The sequence below is a fragment of the Peromyscus leucopus genome, chromosome 10, assembly GCF_004664715.2.
Source record: "Peromyscus leucopus breed LL Stock chromosome 10, UCI_PerLeu_2.1, whole genome shotgun sequence".
Lineage (NCBI taxonomy): Eukaryota > Metazoa > Chordata > Mammalia > Rodentia > Cricetidae > Peromyscus > Peromyscus leucopus.
In genome coordinates, this window is record NC_051071.1 from 88,755,470 (window position 1) to 88,773,597 (window position 18,128).

The 18,128-nt window shown below is 43.3% G+C and overlaps 1 protein-coding gene across 1 annotated transcript; it reads left to right on the top strand.

Annotated features, from left to right (window-relative positions):
• Window positions 1-14,182, top strand: Mepe (matrix extracellular phosphoglycoprotein). Its single transcript, XM_037209344.1, has 3 exons — window positions 1-25; window positions 1,698-1,771; window positions 12,667-14,182. Exons 1-3 carry the CDS (start codon window positions 16-18, stop codon window positions 13,951-13,953), a joined length of 1,371 nt encoding a protein of 456 aa, XP_037065239.1. The 5' UTR covers window positions 1-15; the 3' UTR covers window positions 13,954-14,182.
• The last annotated feature ends 3,946 nt before the right edge of the window (window positions 14,183-18,128 follow it).

Below are 18,128 nucleotides of genomic sequence, written 5' to 3' on the forward strand. Positions count from 1 at the left end.
CTTTGCCAAAGGCCAATGACACCAGGTAATTTACTCCTTACAGAGAAATGCTCTTGACTGAAAATGCTTGCTTAAGCTTCCAGTTTCCTTGCCATACTGGTCTGCTTAATTGAAAAGAAGTGCAAACTGGGACTGTTCTCAGCTGAGGATAATTGTCTAAATTCAGCGCTTTGGTCTATACGATAGGTAGAGTGCTAGAGATCATTGACTAAACTGCGTGTCTTGGCAGCAAATTGGCCCATGGACTGACTATCACTATCATCAGGTAAGAACTGGGAGCTGCACCATGGACACACCAGACACAGGAGAAGCCAGCTGTGCTGTGATAAACACCGCACTGACGCATCTACCAGCACGGAGCTGTTTGATGAATGTGTAGACTGTCCTTATCTACATACTTAGGAGCCAAAATTGTAGCTTGAATTTAGGTGTAGATCCATAAGACAACATTAAGTTAGAAAAATACAAACTAGGATTTTTACAATATATCTTAGTTGCATTATTTTGCTGAGCAAAAGTTTTTACTATGAAATGTTTAAATGTTGTAAGAACATTTAAATTACTTTCCCTATAAAAGTATTTTCTTCCAACCAATCACATTATTATTTTTATATTGGTTGTTATATGTTTATGTGTCAGTAAAATATGTAATGTTCATCAAGACCAACAGATTGCTGTCCAGAGCTACGCTGGTAATTTTTCAGTGTAATGGCTGCTTGAGTTAGCTGAGTTCACCAGGTCCCAGTGAAATATCCATCACACCACACACATGTGCTTTACTCCATAACTAAAAGCGAGTATTCCAAAGTTTGCTCTGCTGAACTTTATATAAAATAGGATCTTCTTTAAGTTGACTGCATGTGGCTTTTATTTAATTAGATGGAATAACAGAATCTTACTTTAGGTGACATAGAGTTAGGAACAGCTACTTTGCCAGAATACTAACCCCAATTCTGCTCATTAATATTCATGAATTATGGAACATGTTACATGACATTTCTGAGTCTGTGTCCTAGTCTATAAAACTGGTAAAGTCACCTAGCTCATAATTTTGTATTGGGACTCAAATAAATAAACACATGGAAAATTCTTAGAATGATGTTTAGCTAATTTTATTGTTTAGTAATGCTTATGCTTACAGTAAAAATTGCTCCAACCATTTCTTTCTCTGGCCCCTACATAGTGACTAATGTTGCTAATGAGTATGAAGGTGTGCCACTGGGGTACTAGCCTCGAATTGATAAGATTCATTGCTCACCTTTGTATCTGCTGTCTTGACACACTTAATGATTCAGTCAGGAGCTAAAATGTTGCCTTACTGCTTTCAATTATACAAGCATTTAATGATAGTTTTCTACGCACATAGGGAAATGTCAGGTTACCAACAGAACAAATAATTATGTCTATACAATTAATTTCTATTAATTGATAATTGGAATAATTATAGTCAATGATTTTTGTTTTATATAATAATCAGACATAAAAATAGATTAAAATATAAACTTTTAACTATGAACTAACTGTGCAAACTACATATATTTATATAGATGCTAATTTTATAGATGTAATTATATATAAGATATGTAATCTATATATTAAAAGGAAATGAACTACAGGGGGGGGATGTTGCACACATGTGTGTTTGTGTCTGTAGCTCATAACTGGCATTGCTAAGAGAGGTTTTGTTACTTTTCCAGGGAGACTGGTGATGACGCAGGCCATGGCCGTGTGTGTTGGACTGCTCCTCTTCAGTGTGACCTGGGCAGCACCGGTAAGCATTTGCCAATTCCTTTATGTGTCCCATGTTCTCTTTGTCTCTCTAGTTTTCAAGCAGTGTGTGTTAAAAAGTGAAGCATGGAGCATGCAGTGCAGAAGCCTGCCAGCATAGCATGTAAACTATAGGATGGCACCACGTTGCTTTTCCAGGAATCTCTGAGAAAACTAGTAGCCGGCCACTGTGTTCCAAGTCAGAGCAGATTCATGAGTTATGCTCAAAGCCTGGAACCATAATGTATCAAAAGAGCCTTGTAATATTTTCCCAGAACCTTGGAGAATTTGACATGAATGTGTAAGGCTAATTAAATACATTTTGCAAATAGATGGGACTGGGAGGGAGCTAGAATGTCTGTTATCTGGCAGTATCCTGGCACAGTGGATGCCTGTTAGAAGATGTTCCCTTCTTTGGTGAGGCTAAAATGGAACTGATACCCGTGAACCTAACCTAAATCAAGCTTCTATTGCCTCCTGTATCTTTCTTCTGACTCACCCAGATGAGCACTCAGGATGGGACTAAATTATCCTGTGACAAAGTTGAGCCCTACAGACTTTTTCTGCAATTCAGACATGCGGCTAATTAGATAACGTCTTACCAGCATCCGAGTTCTCAGAGTCACCTTCCGGGTTGAGTGGCTACGGAAACAAGTACTCACTGCATTGCTGACCATGCTTAAATATAGGTCCCGAGGGAGTGGGCGAGCAGTTGGGTAACCAGACTGACAAGGACGAACCATCTGCTGAAGGAGCAGGACTGAGGGAATCACACCACCCCCTTCATGCACAGCCCTGAAACTGCAACAAGGGCTGTGCTGACTGAACCAGTCAGTCCCACCCAACCCACATGAGGTCAGTCAGGACCGTACAGGCATGCACTAAGCAGGGTGGTGGTCGAGTGGGTCTTGCTGACCTACTTCAGTCCAACCAACTGAGGCTGAGTTATTTTGAACCGCACATTCCAGGGAACGGCCCAAGTGTCCTTTCTAACCAGCTTCCAGTAAAGTGCTAGACCAACATCAATCCAGTGACCGCCAGTCCAAAGAGGCTGCCAGCTTTCCTTCTTGGGGCAGACAATGTCCTATCCATTACAGGGCCACAGTCAAGTGCAAGGCAACTGCCAAGTGGGTATCAGAGAAACAGGGAGGATTGCAGATCTCAAATTAAAGAGTCTTAGTAGGGGAACAGGGACAAAATTGGGCACTATGAATTGCAGCGTCATCTTTTCTCACAGACATATGCATTCCATTTGAAAAATTAAATCAATTAGTTGGTCGTAGATCGTTGATATAAAAAATGAGTCTATAGTAAGTCATGTGCATGCATCATAATTATAACCCAAATTCAAACAGTTTTCAAGTGTGAGAAAAGAGAAGGGGCAGATCAAGCAGTAACATTCGATTAATATCCATCATATGCAGTTCAGTGAGGGAGGCTTTGATCCAAGTCACAGTGGATTAGGAACTATACTGGGTTAATCCACAGCAGCAAGTGCATGTTCTAACACAAACGTCAGTGTGCAGGCAAGCGAGCTCTGTTAGAAGACTCTCCTGCTGTAATACCCTCACTGTTAGACCTCACCATGTTATTTCTATATTCTTCCTCCTATAGCTCATCTGATAGTACTAAAATGAGGTAACAGTTTAAATTTATTTTCACAGAACCATGGAAGAACTAACAATAAGAAATAGATGCAATAAGGAAAAAATTATGAAATATATCTTGAAGATTTGACATAAACTTCAGGAACATATCTCCATATTAGTAAACATCCCTTCAAATAAAGCTACTTTAATTTTTTGTTTTTATTGCTTCAGTCCTGGAATTTTGGAAGAAGAGGTTGGGGGTGGGGCACCCCCCCTTCTCCATCCCACCTGTGTCTGTGTGGGTGCTCTCTTTGCTACTGCTCATCCCAAGGGGTTGCTAAAGTACTCAAGTGAAATTTTTACGCAAAAGTCCTTTGCAAACTGTGAGATTCTCTGAAATATATTGTGTCCTAGAAATATAAGATGTTACTGACAAAGCAATTGTTTGTTTCTAGGATGAAATGAAATAGTAGTCCAAATAATGGGATACTTTCACTAACCACCTATTTTATATTTCTGTGAAGACTTTTATCAATCAGAGCAGAGCCACAGAAATACAATCCCAAGGCTTTGAGTGTTGTTTAGGAAAAGCATACTTCAGGCCAATAGGACAGGTGGACAAGGTGGTCCTCAGACTGCTTGCCTTTTTTTTTTTTTTTTTTAAATCTTCCCCTGGGGCTTCTGTCTCTTCTGTGACTGATCCATCATGATGCCTGCTTTCACTTTAGCATACACATGACACCAGCATAATCCACCCATTTTTTCCCTTTGCCACAACAGCGATAAGCAAGAAATATCCAAAAGAAATAAGGAAACGGAAATACTAAGATTCAAAGAATTGTTACACGATTTTGTTCACAGAAAACTTGCCCCAGGATCCTTAGGTCCTTTATTTTGTGTGACATCTCACACGGCCTTGACTCCAAGACCTGAGGCAGCTATCATATCTATTTCTCAGTGTCTGGCCTTTATGTACTTCAGTAAGCTTCAGTAGATGAGTCACCTATGCTCAAGAAAAACATTGACATTCGACACTGATCAAAGAGACTTGCCTGAGCAAAATGGTTTGCCATGTAACTAGGCTTCACTGTGTACCTGTGCACACAGGGCTGAGGTGGTGACTAGTCACGACTGTGCACACAGGGCTGAGGTGGTGACTAGTCACGACTGTGCACACAGGGCTGAGGTGGTGACTAGTCACGACTGTGCACACAGGGCTGAGGTGGTGACTAGTCACGACTGTGCACACAGGGCTGTGATGGTGACTAGTCACGACTGTGCCCCTGTGCACACAGGGCTATGGTGGGTGCTGCACTTCTTGGGCACCACCACATCGTAACCCAGCCGTTGACTTACACTACCACCACACCTTCTGAACTCCGAGTTACCTCCCTTACACCTAACACTCGGGTTTGCAAGTGAACGCCTCTTTCCTGTGGATTCCAGTGGCCTTTACTCCGCGACACTGGAGCACCATGCCCGCCTTTCCCCTCCATGCTGTGGGGACACTTCTCCACACTGGAACTTGACTCTGTGGTAGAGATGACATTGCCACCTAGTGGGGAGGAAAACGATGTTTTCTTTCCCAGCACACATTTAAGGAAGAGTGAGTCCAGTCCTCTTTCAGTCAGGATGATTTTCCACACTAATATAATCCACAGAAAGAAAAAGAAGTGAAATGTTTGTTGTTTGAAGAAATGAATGAAAGAATATTCTGTGTGGTGAAATTGAGTTCCTTGTTTTCTTGCAGAATTTCAACCACAGACTGTGAAAACTAGGCAAGGCTGTGTAGAAGAACAGAGAGCAAACAGAATTTTTCCTTTCCAATACCTATTAAAATGCTCTGTAAAGAAAAAAAAAGCCAGAGAGGGAATATTTTTAACTGCCAAAATGTTCTTGGGTGCCTAGGTTAGAAGTGCACATCATCCAGCAGAATCATGACACATGCTATAATTATCTATAATTATAATTCCTACGGTAGATGATTGAAAATGTCCACATATTGATGGCTTCTTGTCAGTGGGATTTCACCCTTCAAATGGAACAATGGTCGACTGCACAACTTTCAGAGGGATAATAAGACCTCTGGGACACTGTCACAATAAGACCTCTGGGACAGTGTCACTAGCAAACGCTATTCCCCATGTGTGCTGTATGTGAAAGCAGCCAGCAGCGAAGAAAGTCGGGGGAGGCTGGTTAATGGGCTTCTGTAGAGAATTGGGCTCCCATGGAGTTGGTTTTCCACTTATATCAAGAAAGGTAAGCAAATACCATCAGATTTGCATGTCATCACATTACAGCTCATTTCTTCCACGGTTTGTCCTGGCAGTTCCAATTCTTCATTCCGAAACTCTCAGCTGAAAATTACAAAGGTCCACACAGCAAACCTGAAAGCCAGAATGCTCATGTGGTGGCATTTGCCTGCTGGACCTCAGCCACGAGCCCAGTAAAAGCTGTCTGTCTTCTAATGTCCTCTCCATCCTGCTCTGGAAGTGTTTCCTTGTGTTGCTGTTCCACTGAAATATGGTAGTGAAATTGACACAGCGTGTTATGACAAACAGTTGACAGTGACATGCAGGAAAAATATATTTCAAGATTTATACAAAAGAGAGCCGAGGTGGCTGTCTTCTAGAGTGGCCAACGCTCGCCCTCCTGTGGTTATAAGAGGTAATACCCATTTTCAGAAGCAAAATCAGATTTTTCTCAAGTTAAAAAATATCCTGTAGTATTAGGAAGAAATCCAGAAAATTTCTTGAGACCAAAAAAAAAAAAAAAAAACCAAAACAAAACAAAACAAAAAACAAAACAAAAAAACAAAAAACACCACCTTAATATAATGGTGTAGGTTTTTGCGTCATTGATAAGGGTCACCATGAAAAATATGTCTACTCTGAAAGTAACATAAAGATGAGTGCCTGAGTCTGGACTCGCAAGGGGAACTCAGCAGAGACAAGGTGGTCTGGCATTTCCAGCTGTGGATGCTGCCTTCCTTCCCTCCCCCACCAGGTTCTGAAGCCACTGTGGTATGCAACCCTGCGTTCCAGAACCTCCTTACCCCCATCTACTGCTTTGGCCAAAACCATGTTCCGCTTTAGGACCTATGTAGCTGGAGGGCTTCTCTCCAGGTTCCCCAAGCCCCGCAGTCCCACAATCCACTTATAAAATAATCACTCAGACGCTTATATCACTTATAAACTGTATGGCCGTGGCAGGCTTTCTGCTAACTGTTCTTTTATCTTAAATTAACCCATTTTTATAAATCTATACCTTGCCACGTGGCTGGTGGCTTACCGGCGTCTTTACAGCTTGCCTCTCCTCACGGTGGCTGCAGTGTCTCCCCTCCTTCTTCCTGTTTCCCCAATTCTCCTCTCTCTTTGTCCCGCCTATACTTCCTGCCTGGTCACTGGCCACCAGTGTTTTATTTATATAGAGTGATATCCACAGCACTTCCCCTTTCTTCTTTTTTTAAAAAGGAAGGTTTTAACTTTAACATGGTAAAATTACATATAACAAAACAATTACCGAGCAAGAATTATAGTTACAATATTAAAGAAGATGTCCTATCTATCTTATATTTGTGAGTTTAAGGTTTTATATCTAACTTATCTTTTATCATAACTGAGGAAATTACAACTATCTAGTTTTCAACCACATCAAAGACCTGAGAAGGAACATAATGGTACCTGAGAAATGGTAGATGGATGCAAGCAACTTTCGGGAATCTTGCAAAAGTAGACCAAGACAGCTGGCAGCCTGGACAGTCACCTAATGATGTTTCTCAGCATTGTTGGTGCATTCAAATTGGCTACAGGCCTAGAGTATATGACAGACCATTTTTAGAAGCAGGAATTCTGAAAGACCATCTTACCCTGTCTTGGCAGAGTACAGTGGTCGCTTTCCTTGTGTCCCGCTTGTCCAGAAAGGACAGCATTGTATTCATACTGTTAGCCGTCAAGGCAAGGGCAGTTCTTTGCCCAGTAGGCCATTTTGTGCCAAAAAGACAAACTTCCAAATGGAAATGTCTTAGAAGCCCAACATTCTCTCGGGATCAATTGGTGTAGCCAGGAGCAATTGTGTCTCACGTCAACAGAATTCTAAGTTATTTAAATGCCATATTCTCTAGGTCTATGAAGTGTTTGAAGATTACCTATCTATCTGAAATATATCTATGTATACCTAGAAGACTTAACTAACATGGCTACAAATATGATTATCATAGATGACTAATTATTAATCTATTTTTAATTATCATTACAATTTTAAATGAGTTACATAAACATAATACCTCAAACAAGAATAGAAATATATATATATATATATATATAGTATAACAAAATTAACTTCAAGTTTGTATCAATAAACTAAAATTTATACCAATGTAAAACATTTTAAACATAAACTAAAATCTATACCAATGTAAAACATTTTAAACAAGTTGTTCTTTAAAAGTAGGTTCATTAATCTACCCTTTTATCTTATCATCTCCATATCCTATATATCCATATCATATCCCCTTTTCTTTTTTAGAAAGAGATCACATTTATAATCAACCTGTTTTAAATAAAAATATTGGTTTTTCTCTGTCCCACACCAGAGGGCTCTTCTGATTTGGGACACAAGAATCTCTTAACCATTTTTTTTTTTTTTTTTTAAGCAATATGTCTGGGTTTAGAGGGGGAGTGAGCCAATTCCACCTCTAAAGCCAGCTTGGTATATTTGGGAATTTGGGCGTAGCATCTCTTACTACTTCCTGCTGGAGGGGGGCGCTGTATCTTATGGGGACGCAAAGAAAATTTTAGGCCTATGGGGTAGTCCGTGAGGCTGTATTGTGGGAGCCAGTTGCCTTGAAGCCGTTCTGGATGTTGGATCATCTGGGCCATGGTGTCATCGGAGACCTTTCAGGGGGTCTTGGCTGGTCAAACCTGATGTATCTTAATCTGGAACAAATCCACAGCCTCTGGCTTTCTGTGGAAACAAAAGCAGAACCTCTTTTCCAAAGTAACATATCCTTATATCCAAATTTTGAAGTCAAGGTACCTTTAAAATATACATTTTGGCATAACTCAACAGCTTTTGTAATCAAATGTTTTTCTTTAGTTACGAATATCAAAGAGAACATAATCCAGATTCTCTGTGTGGTAGCCATCTTTACGTGGCTTAATTTTTATATTACCTTGAGCCTTGAGCCTATTGCTTTAAACTGTACCATTCTAAGACTGAAAAGGCACTGTGGCTGCTGGCTCCGCCCACTTCAGCTTCCCAACATGGCAGTGGTACATTTTCCGCCAGCTCTGGGAGTCATCAAGTCTCAGAAATAGTGGGTCTAAGCTTTTATCAAAGCAGCATGTAGCCCAGAAACCTCTTTTTTTTTTTAAATACTAGTAAAGACTAAATCTACCACACAGCGTAATGTGCCGCTGGCAGACGCCTCATCCCCGCCATACTGCCGGTCAAACGCAAACGCCAGGAACCCGCCAGTGTTCAAACCTGCGTTTTGCAGAGTCTAGCTGCCCGTATGAGACAAGAAGCAGGAACCTGGTTTTGGCTCTGTTTAGAATTGGTTATTAAATATTCTCAGGTTTAAGGTGGAAACTCGAGCCGTTGGGCGCCATTTGTAGCTGGAGGGCTTCTCTCCAGGTTCCCCAAGCCCCGCAGTCCCACAATCCACTTATAAAATAATCACTCAGACGCTTATATCACTTATAAACTGTATGGCCGTGGCAGGCTTTCTGCTAACTGTTCTTTTATCTTAAATTAACCCATTTTTATAAATCTATACCTTGCCACGTGGCTGGTGGCTTACCGGCGTCTTTACAGCTTGCCTCTCCTCACGGTGGCTGCAGTGTCTCCCCTCCTTCTTCCTGTTTCCCCAATTCTCCTCTCTCTTTGTCCCACCTATACTTCCTGCCTGGTCACTGGCCACCAGTGTTTTATTTATATAGAGTGATATCCACAGCAGACCTACTTGGGCAAGTGTGGCCTTGGTGGGCCCCAGAGCCCCGCAAATGTCATTGTGCCGTGTCTCAATAGCACTGCTTCTCAGGAGGAGGTGTTCTGAGCAGACTCCACCATACACTAGGACAGGGTAGACTCCCAGGGGAAGGAAGTTACTACGACAGGCCGTCCTGTACTCAAGAGTGGCACATGTCTCTGTATCTTAAACTCACTCCACAGATGACCTCATCCATGTCCAGTCTCACTGGAGAGAGTGAGGCACTTGTCACTGGGATGACAATAATTCTTTCACTCAGTGGCTTCTTGCAGACTCATTGCCCAAAGACCTTCAAACAGCTTCAAATGCCTCCAACTAAAAGACAGTTTACTTTCCTAAATCCGGCTTCATTTCCCCCCAGAAGTGAGAATTCTTCTGTAGAATTTTGTTTTCCTTGGCCAGATATTCTTTGTATGGCCAATTCTACGGCTGTATGGATCTGTCTATTAATGTCAGTTAATTTTGGTTCTGGGGTGACAGAGGTTTTTAGTGATTCCTGCTATGTGAGATATAATGCCAGCTGAAACAACTCAGGGAATACAATTCCTTCTCTCTCAGAACTTAAAGATAGAGGAGAGATACGGAGAACCCAAGACAGGATGTGGAAAGTGTCATGTGAGTGGTACAAGTGATAAAAAATCTCCATCGGGGTGGGGAGCAGAAAGATAGCAGTTCTGGGCTGGTGTTCAGGGAAAGCTACAGAATGGAAACTGTGAGCTAGGTTGTGGGGGGAGGAGACAGAAGTGAGTGGGAGGGCTGTTCTCCAATGAAAGAATGCCTTGGACTAAGGCGCAGAAGGAAGGAAGGAAGGAGGAGACAGACCAGCCGGCTGACTCATAGCCGGTCATGCAGCTGATGATGGACTGGAAACCACTTTCCTGAGTACATGTACAACAAGAAGCTTTTGTATTTTAAAATATTTTTCTCAGACAAGTGGTTAACTGTCTTATGCCAAAATTAAAACATAGCCTCTTGCTCTTCTATACAACAGTTTTATTTGCTCTTCTAATTAAATGTACACCAGTCATTAGTAAGCATGCTACCTTTCTAAAGAGAAAAGAGGAAAAAGAAAAAAAACTAATAGAAACACCAAAATGGAACAAAATTTCCTCTAAGAGTAAGAAGGAAAAAAAACCTCAGAATTTTTTAATTTAAATTTAATTTAAGATACTATGCTGATTTTTCTAAGCCACCTGTTCAGCTCTAAATGTCTCATCAGAAATGAGCAAATAAACATAAATGCCCAAGGCCAGCTTCCTGAGACTCAAAGGCTTAAGCGAAGTATTTAGAATGTTTTCTATTCAGAAGTAAACCACTGCAGTTCTTTTTTTTTTTCCTCATAACAAAAATCTTACCTTTTCCCCCAAATAAGCTTGGAACTATAAAAGCTAGTGAGTAATAATGGTATAATCATTTCCATATGTAAGATCATTTCAGTTTATATCTTACAGTTCAGACAGACAAATGGACACTTCTGGGGACTTCCTGCTAACAAGTTCTGCCAGATTCTTACCTGCAGTTCAAGTGTGTGCGGAATTAACAGGCTCACAATTCCAAACACTTAGTCGGATACATTTTAAAGCAAGCAGGGGTGGAGGGGCACAGCAGGATGGCTCAGAAGTGGCCACCAAACCAGACAACCTGAACACTGTCACCAGAACTCACACGGTGCAAGGTGAGATGAAACTCTCACAAGTTAAACATCCATTCATATGTGGGTATTGACACGAGCAGGCTTTCCCAGCCCCTCAGCGCGCACACGTGCATACACATACACACGCACGCACGCGCACACACACGCACGCACGCGCACACACGCGCATGCACACACACATGCACACGCACACGCACACGTGTGCGCACACACAGTATTACTAATTAGAGATGGAAGATCTCACAACTCTATCTTAGACCATGTGTGATCAGTGGCCACAAGCTCGGGAACCCACAGCCAAAGGGTGGCATTCAGAATGCAGGGGGAGTGAAGGAAGAGTCCACAGTTGGCTGCCACTGTGCAAACCATAAAGACAGGAGAGGACAGTTGTGCATCCTACGAGGAAATGATTGCTGTTGCCACTGTGTAGGAAAGCAAGCTAGCATTGCATCAAGGGCATCACATGATCCTGTCTGAATGACTGCTAGCATCATTTATATAGATCTTGGTTGATGAGAGACACTGTGATAGATGCTTTGTTTGCATTATATCCTTTAACAAAATTATGTCTTTTTAAAATCCTGAAATGAATTTATTTTCTTGTTTTGTAGTGAAAAATCTGATGCTCAAAAAAGCAAAGTAGCGTCCCTGGGTCATGTACCCCTTTGGGTCACATGTCTCCACAGCTCGCCCGGCCCGAAGAGGGATGGCAGATGAGGTGGTACCTTTAGCACAGTTGCTTCAGTATGCACTGAAGTGAGAGATTTGAAACTGTCTGCGGGCTGGAGAGATGATCAGGCAGTTAAGAACACTTACTGCCCATCCCAGAGGATCAGGATGTGTCTGTCTTCCCACACTCCCACGGGAGCTTACAGCCATCTGTAGCTCCACTTTCAAGGGATCTGACGGTCTCTCTGGCCTCTGTGGGCATCACAGATACACATACAGGCAAAGCACCTCCACACATTAAAAACAGTGAGAATCAAAACGGTTGGCCCTTCTCTCTGCTGTCTGATTTGATGCAGCTCACCACGGCCCCTGCTTGCCCGAACTACTTTAGCAGTTACTTGTACTTCGTAAAGGTGTAAGTTTCTAGCTGATTTTTCTTTTTCTCCACATGGGAGCTTTCATCTATTCATATCTTTAATTACCATGACCAAGATGTTAACATGTTCAAGGAAAGCCAACACACTGAAGCGTGTCGAAAAATACATTGATTCTGCCACTTAGTCTTAAAATTTTCTCACTGTTTTGCTTCTGAATGTTTGAGTCTTGCCTGGCCATCAAATCTGCCTCATTCTTCTTTTCCCATGCAACCTGCTTTGCTCTATTCCATCCTCACTGGGTTGCAGCCTTTTCATTAAATATATTACAGTTTTTAAACACTTTTTATGAGTTATGCTTTAAACACTTTTTTATAAATTATCAGATTTTTTAAATTTAACATAAAGTAATCACTTTATGCTAAAAATTTTACTGTAGCAAGAAGAGAAAGGCAGAGACAATATTGCTTTTCACCAGCTTGGCAAAGGAAAAAAAAAATCACAAGTCAACACCTAAAGAAATCATTACCCAGAAAATAGAGAAAGCTTTGTCTCTTTTTGAAGCCAATGGAAGTAACAAAAGTAGCAACCCCCCCCCCCAATCTTTTTGTAAATCCACAGATGCTGAATGAAGAGGACTGCACCACCAACCAAGGCAGCGCCCATGGGGACTTAACAGCATCTATGCATCCTGAGCCCACAGGGGATAAAGGAGCGGAGAATGTAGGGGATGCCCTCCTTAACCGGCCTGGCCAGGAAAGGTATGGTGCCGCTCTCATCAGAAGTATCCCACAGCCTATACAGAGACTGATGACGAGGACTGAACTACGGAGGGACAAAAACAGAGAGAAGAAACCTAAGAGTGTTCCAGGCATGATTCCAGCAGGTATCAACGATGCTAAAGACCACCTCAAAGATGAAGAGAATCAACAGAGGTATCTGCTATCCCAGAACAGCTCAGTAAAAAGCAAACATACCCATCAGGTCCGACGGAGCACTCACTATCTGCCCCAAATCAGAAAGATCCCCGGGGACTTTGAAGGCAGTGGCTCCCCATACACTCAAGTGAGGGGGGACAATGATGTCCCTCCTTTCAGTGGGGATGGGCAACATTTCCTGGACATTCCTGGCAGAGGAGGTGCTGTCGGGCCTGGTCTGGACAGCTCCACTAGTCACACGGGCCTCTCGGGCTCTGACAAAGCTGAGATTGGTGACCCACAAACAAGTGGACTGGATTCTAACGAGATCCCAGAGAGCGAAAGACATGGTGGCGATGTCGTTGCAACCGGAGAGGAAACCGCACCACGGGCAGGTGCTGCTGGTGTGAGGCTTGCGGAGGGCGGCAACGACATCACAGGCACCACTAATTTTAGGGAACTCCCTGGAAAAGAAGGAAACAGAGTTGATGCCGGCAGCCAAAATGCCCATCAAGGGAAAGTTGAATTTCACTACCCACGAGGGCCCTCCAAAGAGAAACCGAAAGGGGGCAGCCGGGACAGCACCGGGAGCGCCAGTTACAATGAGATTCCCAAGCGAGGCAAAGGTAGTTCTAGGAAAGACGCCGAAGAATCCCACAGGAACCAAGTGACCTGGACTGAAAAACAAAGATTTCCAGGAAAAGGCAAAAGCCAGGGCCAGGTTCTTCCTTCTCACAGTCTTGGCAATGAGATTAAAAGCAAGGGCGATTCCTCTAATGCTCCCAGTAGTGAGGGGATTATAATCACACACAGCAGAAAAAACCATTATGTACTCCATGGACAAAATAATTCCACACGGAATAAAGGGATGTCGCAGCGGAGAGGCGCCTGGCCTTCCCGAAGGCCTCATGCCCACAGGCGCTTTAGCCCGGTCAGGAGAGACAGCAGTGAGTCGTCCAGTGACAGTTCAAGTGAGAGTGAAGGTGACTAGTCCCCAGGAATTTGGACCAGTCCTCCGCTCCCGTCCTGGAGGAAGAGCGGTCACAGCCGGAACCGAGCAAGCTAACAAGCCTGGTTCCCTCCGGGACGTTGTGTTGTTATAACCATTATAGGAAGGATTTCTACTCAAAGTTCTAATGCTTTTTTTTTTTTTTAAATAAAAATTTCATTAAGAATTGATATTGTAGGTGATATTTGGATAGCTGACACCTTAAAATGGCCCGTGGATGTCATGTGTGCCTTGATGTGTTGTGTGCTCTTCAGAGTGAAAATAAATGTGCTTTTTCTATGATCGTCTGTAGTTAAATGATCTCTAGGGGACTGTTGGCGGTAATGGAAGAATGAACGAGGTTAATCCACCTCGAGCAGAGAGGTGATGTGTGAAAGGACTCCCCAGAGCAAGGCTGGAACCACTCCCTGACTGTGCTATAACGGCATCTCCGGGTTGGTGGCCTGGCTGTGCTCTTCCCTCACGATGTGCATTTACAGTGTCCTACACGGCAGGTTTTGTTTCTGAAACCAACCTCATGATCACTTTGGCTGGTTCTGCCTCCACCTGGGATGAAGTGCCATGGTAGACTGGGAGAGACACACAAACGAGAGAGCCAGACAAGGACCGGTTCACAGATACCACGCGCTGACCACTACCAAAGTATTCCCAGCTCTGTGTCTTTCTCCCGTTCTTGAGCAGAGGAGGTTTTCTGGTCAAGATGGTCTTGTAGCACAGGTCTGGAGAGGGGACCTAGGTCTCCTGCTGAGGAAAGCTTTTGTCTCATGGCAAGAGAAACATACCCAGCTGGTGCCTCGTTTTCTTTTTTCAACCTTCTCCTTGGCTTAGCATGAGCATGATGTCTGGATGTGTAGGAGCCAGTGTGTGCCCGTAAGCATAGAAAGGCCACAGGGTCAGCTCCATCAGTCTCCTGCCTCAAACATCCTGTGTGCCGGAACACTGGCTCTCCTCATGTTGGGCGTCAGTGTGTTGCTGTTACCGATGCCCACTCTGAATTCATTACTAATATACTTCTCCTTTCTCAACGTTCTCCTAAACAGTGAACATCCAGGAAAGGAAAGGAGGGATGGAAGATACAGGAAGAAATGTGGGCATTATTTCTTCTGCTCTTCATAGACTCTCAAACAACAGACATCCTGACCAGTGTGTTCTGTGTGGAATCTGTGTTTTGTTTCCTGGTACTCTCATTTTTTAAATAAAAAAAATTCTATTTGACCAAAAAGAAAAAGCACACTGAAAGCAATTAAGTAGAGAAATCATAACCAAATTTAAATCATAAATAAAAAAATTGAAACCAACCCAGTAGCTTTTACACAGGAATGGTCTGAGCACATGGAAACTCTTGGGATGGTGAGAGAAAGTCATAAATAGATGAAGAAAGCAATGCCATCTTAGCTCTTTACTTGTGGGGACTCCAAGGGCCGTGGTTTTATCTGTTATCTAGGGGGACGGTTGCACACCTCAGTTCCCTTGCTAGAGTGTTCCCTCTCCCCATGTCTGAGCACTAGTGTGCGGCCCTCCAAAGCCCTGGTGAGGTATATACATCTGCTTCTTTATAAGTGAAGGAAGGAAGGAAGGAGGGCTTCCCCATGACAACGTGCTGCCGTGAATGCCCACACGGGGGCACTGCTACAGATCCAGAACTGCAGAAGCTCACAGGACGCTCTGCTGTGTCTACACTCATGTTTCAGCTCCACCTTCTTCATTCATACATAAATAAACACAGCTGCCTTTGGAGGACTGAGAAAAGTGGATGCAGTCTGCCTCCTTGCGCCCCAAAGGGAACACTGTCCATTACCAGCTGTGGGGGCAGTGGGGTCTCATTTATCGGCCTGCCTGCAGTGCACTCCCTGCAAGCCACTTGCCTGGGTTTCTCTGTTTGTAAATGTCTGTCTTCCGTTTGCCGCCCAATACTCCAGTCAATCACGGCAGACTACGCAATCCCGTTCAGCTTCTTAAGCTTGAACAAAAACCACGAAACGAAGACATTTTACAAAATTCTGTGAAGCTCAAAAGGGAAGAAATGCTCCTGGGCTTTACTGAATGGATAATGTAACTAAAGAGAAAGGTGGTCAAGAACAAGGCAGGATACAAGGAGATAGCTTGGGTATGCGATGCCAACACAAGCAGAGCCCCAAAACTTATTGGCCAACAAGCTTAGATGTATTGATGAGCTCCAAGTTCAGAAGTTCAGTGGGAGAATTTGTCTCAAAATAGAAAGTGGAGAACAACTATGAAAAATACTTTAAGTTAACCTCTGGCCTACTCACACACACCCATGTGCATGCACACCCTCACTAATACATGCTTACACTCCACAATCTGGAACATGTACATACATCACACAGATAGGCACTCGTGTGTGAGCATGCGCACGTGCGGGCACACGCTCATACACACACACACACACACACACACACAGGATAAGGCAGAGGACATTAAGAATGACATGTTTACACAGACTACATATCTACAGGTAGATAAGAACTTTGCAGTTGACGGCCTTAAATGGTACAACATGTATTTTAGAGTTTAAGAAAGCTCCCTCAGTCAGAGGACTGGGAGGCTGCAGTGGTGAGCAGGGGGCTCAAGAGAGCAGGATGGAGGAAGACTCACCTTAGACACGTGTGTGGTGATACATTGTGTACCTAATAAACTTGCCTAAGAATCAGAGAACAGAACAAGCCACTAGATTAGACACAGAGGCCAGACAGTGGTGGCACACACCCTTAATCCTATCACTCAGGAGGCAGAGATCCGTTTGGATCTCTGTGAGTTCAAGGCTACACTAGAAACAGAGCCAGGCAGTGGTGGCACACACCTTTAATCCCAGTACTGGGAAGCACACATGCCTTTAATCCCAGGAAGTGATGTCTGGGCAGAGAAAGGTACATAAGGTGTGTGTGCTTTCCAAACAAAGGCATGAGATCTTAAGTGCTGGGATCAAAGGTGTGCGCCACCACTGACTGGCTTCTGTGTCTCATCTAGTGGCTGACTCTGTCCTCTGATCCTCAGGCAAGTTCATACATGGACACTGGATAAGAAAGGCCAAGAAGGAAGAACTGTAAGCAGATGCTGCCACTCAATGTACCGTGATTTAAAGTCCATGGTATAGTTTATTATGCACTGCCATACTTAGAAATATAGCTGGTGCTGTATTTGAATTTTTTATAGATTGGGTTGTTAATGGATTAGTAACAGAAGTTAAATAATTTTAATTTAAACTTTTTTTTTAAACTGAAGACAGTGAGGCAGAGGGAGTCTGGAAGCTGTGGCGGGTGTGTCCTATTAAACCAAGCAGTCATTTTATCAGCCAATTCTGATGGGGGTGGTCTGGCACCAATCTTGGAATAACATGTATGATAGAAGGTCATGAATAGGGAATCTATTGTTTTCATTTGTAACAGGTCTTCAGATGACTATGAGCCCATATTTGAAATCACTACCATGGGTGTTTTTTTTTTTTTTTCAGTGACTTCCAAATCATTTTCTGGGTCCCCTGTAGGTCCATGGACCTACAGACTTCTTACTAACCTGGTACTGGGGGATAATTCAGTCTCCGATGAAGAGAACTCTTCTTTATAGATATCATCGCACATCAACAAGTAAAAGAGAATCACACAGGTCAAGGTGGCCCTAGACCAGCTCTTGGGGAACAGACAGTGGTGGCACACACCCTTAATCCTATCACTCAGGAGGCAGAGACATTGTTGGAAGTGTATGCCTGCCTCCCTTAGTTCACAACTCTGTGTAAAAAGTTAGGTATCAGACGTGATGTGCTGCTGGTCCCACACTGAATGGAAATTCAGGAAGGATATCCCAAATTGCTCAACACCACCTGTCTCTGTAAAAGACAGCGGAGTGTGAGGAGGAGAGAAGGAGGAACTGAGGTGGCCTTTGATAGTGTAAAAGAGCAAGAGTTACGTGTGCAGCTGGCAGTGGCGTGTCCTGCTTCACATGGCTCAACGCTCCGAGTGCTGACAAGATCTGCTGACTGTGAGCAGAAACTTCAGTCTGTAGAGTCTTTGAGTAATATTCCTTGGATATGTGGGAGTCCCCCGCCAAGCTGGCCTTGGTCCTTGGTCAGTGTTGAAGCTCTCTGGTCCACAAGCGTCCAGATTAAGTGAAGCTATGAGCTCTCCTCAGGCATGGGCCCC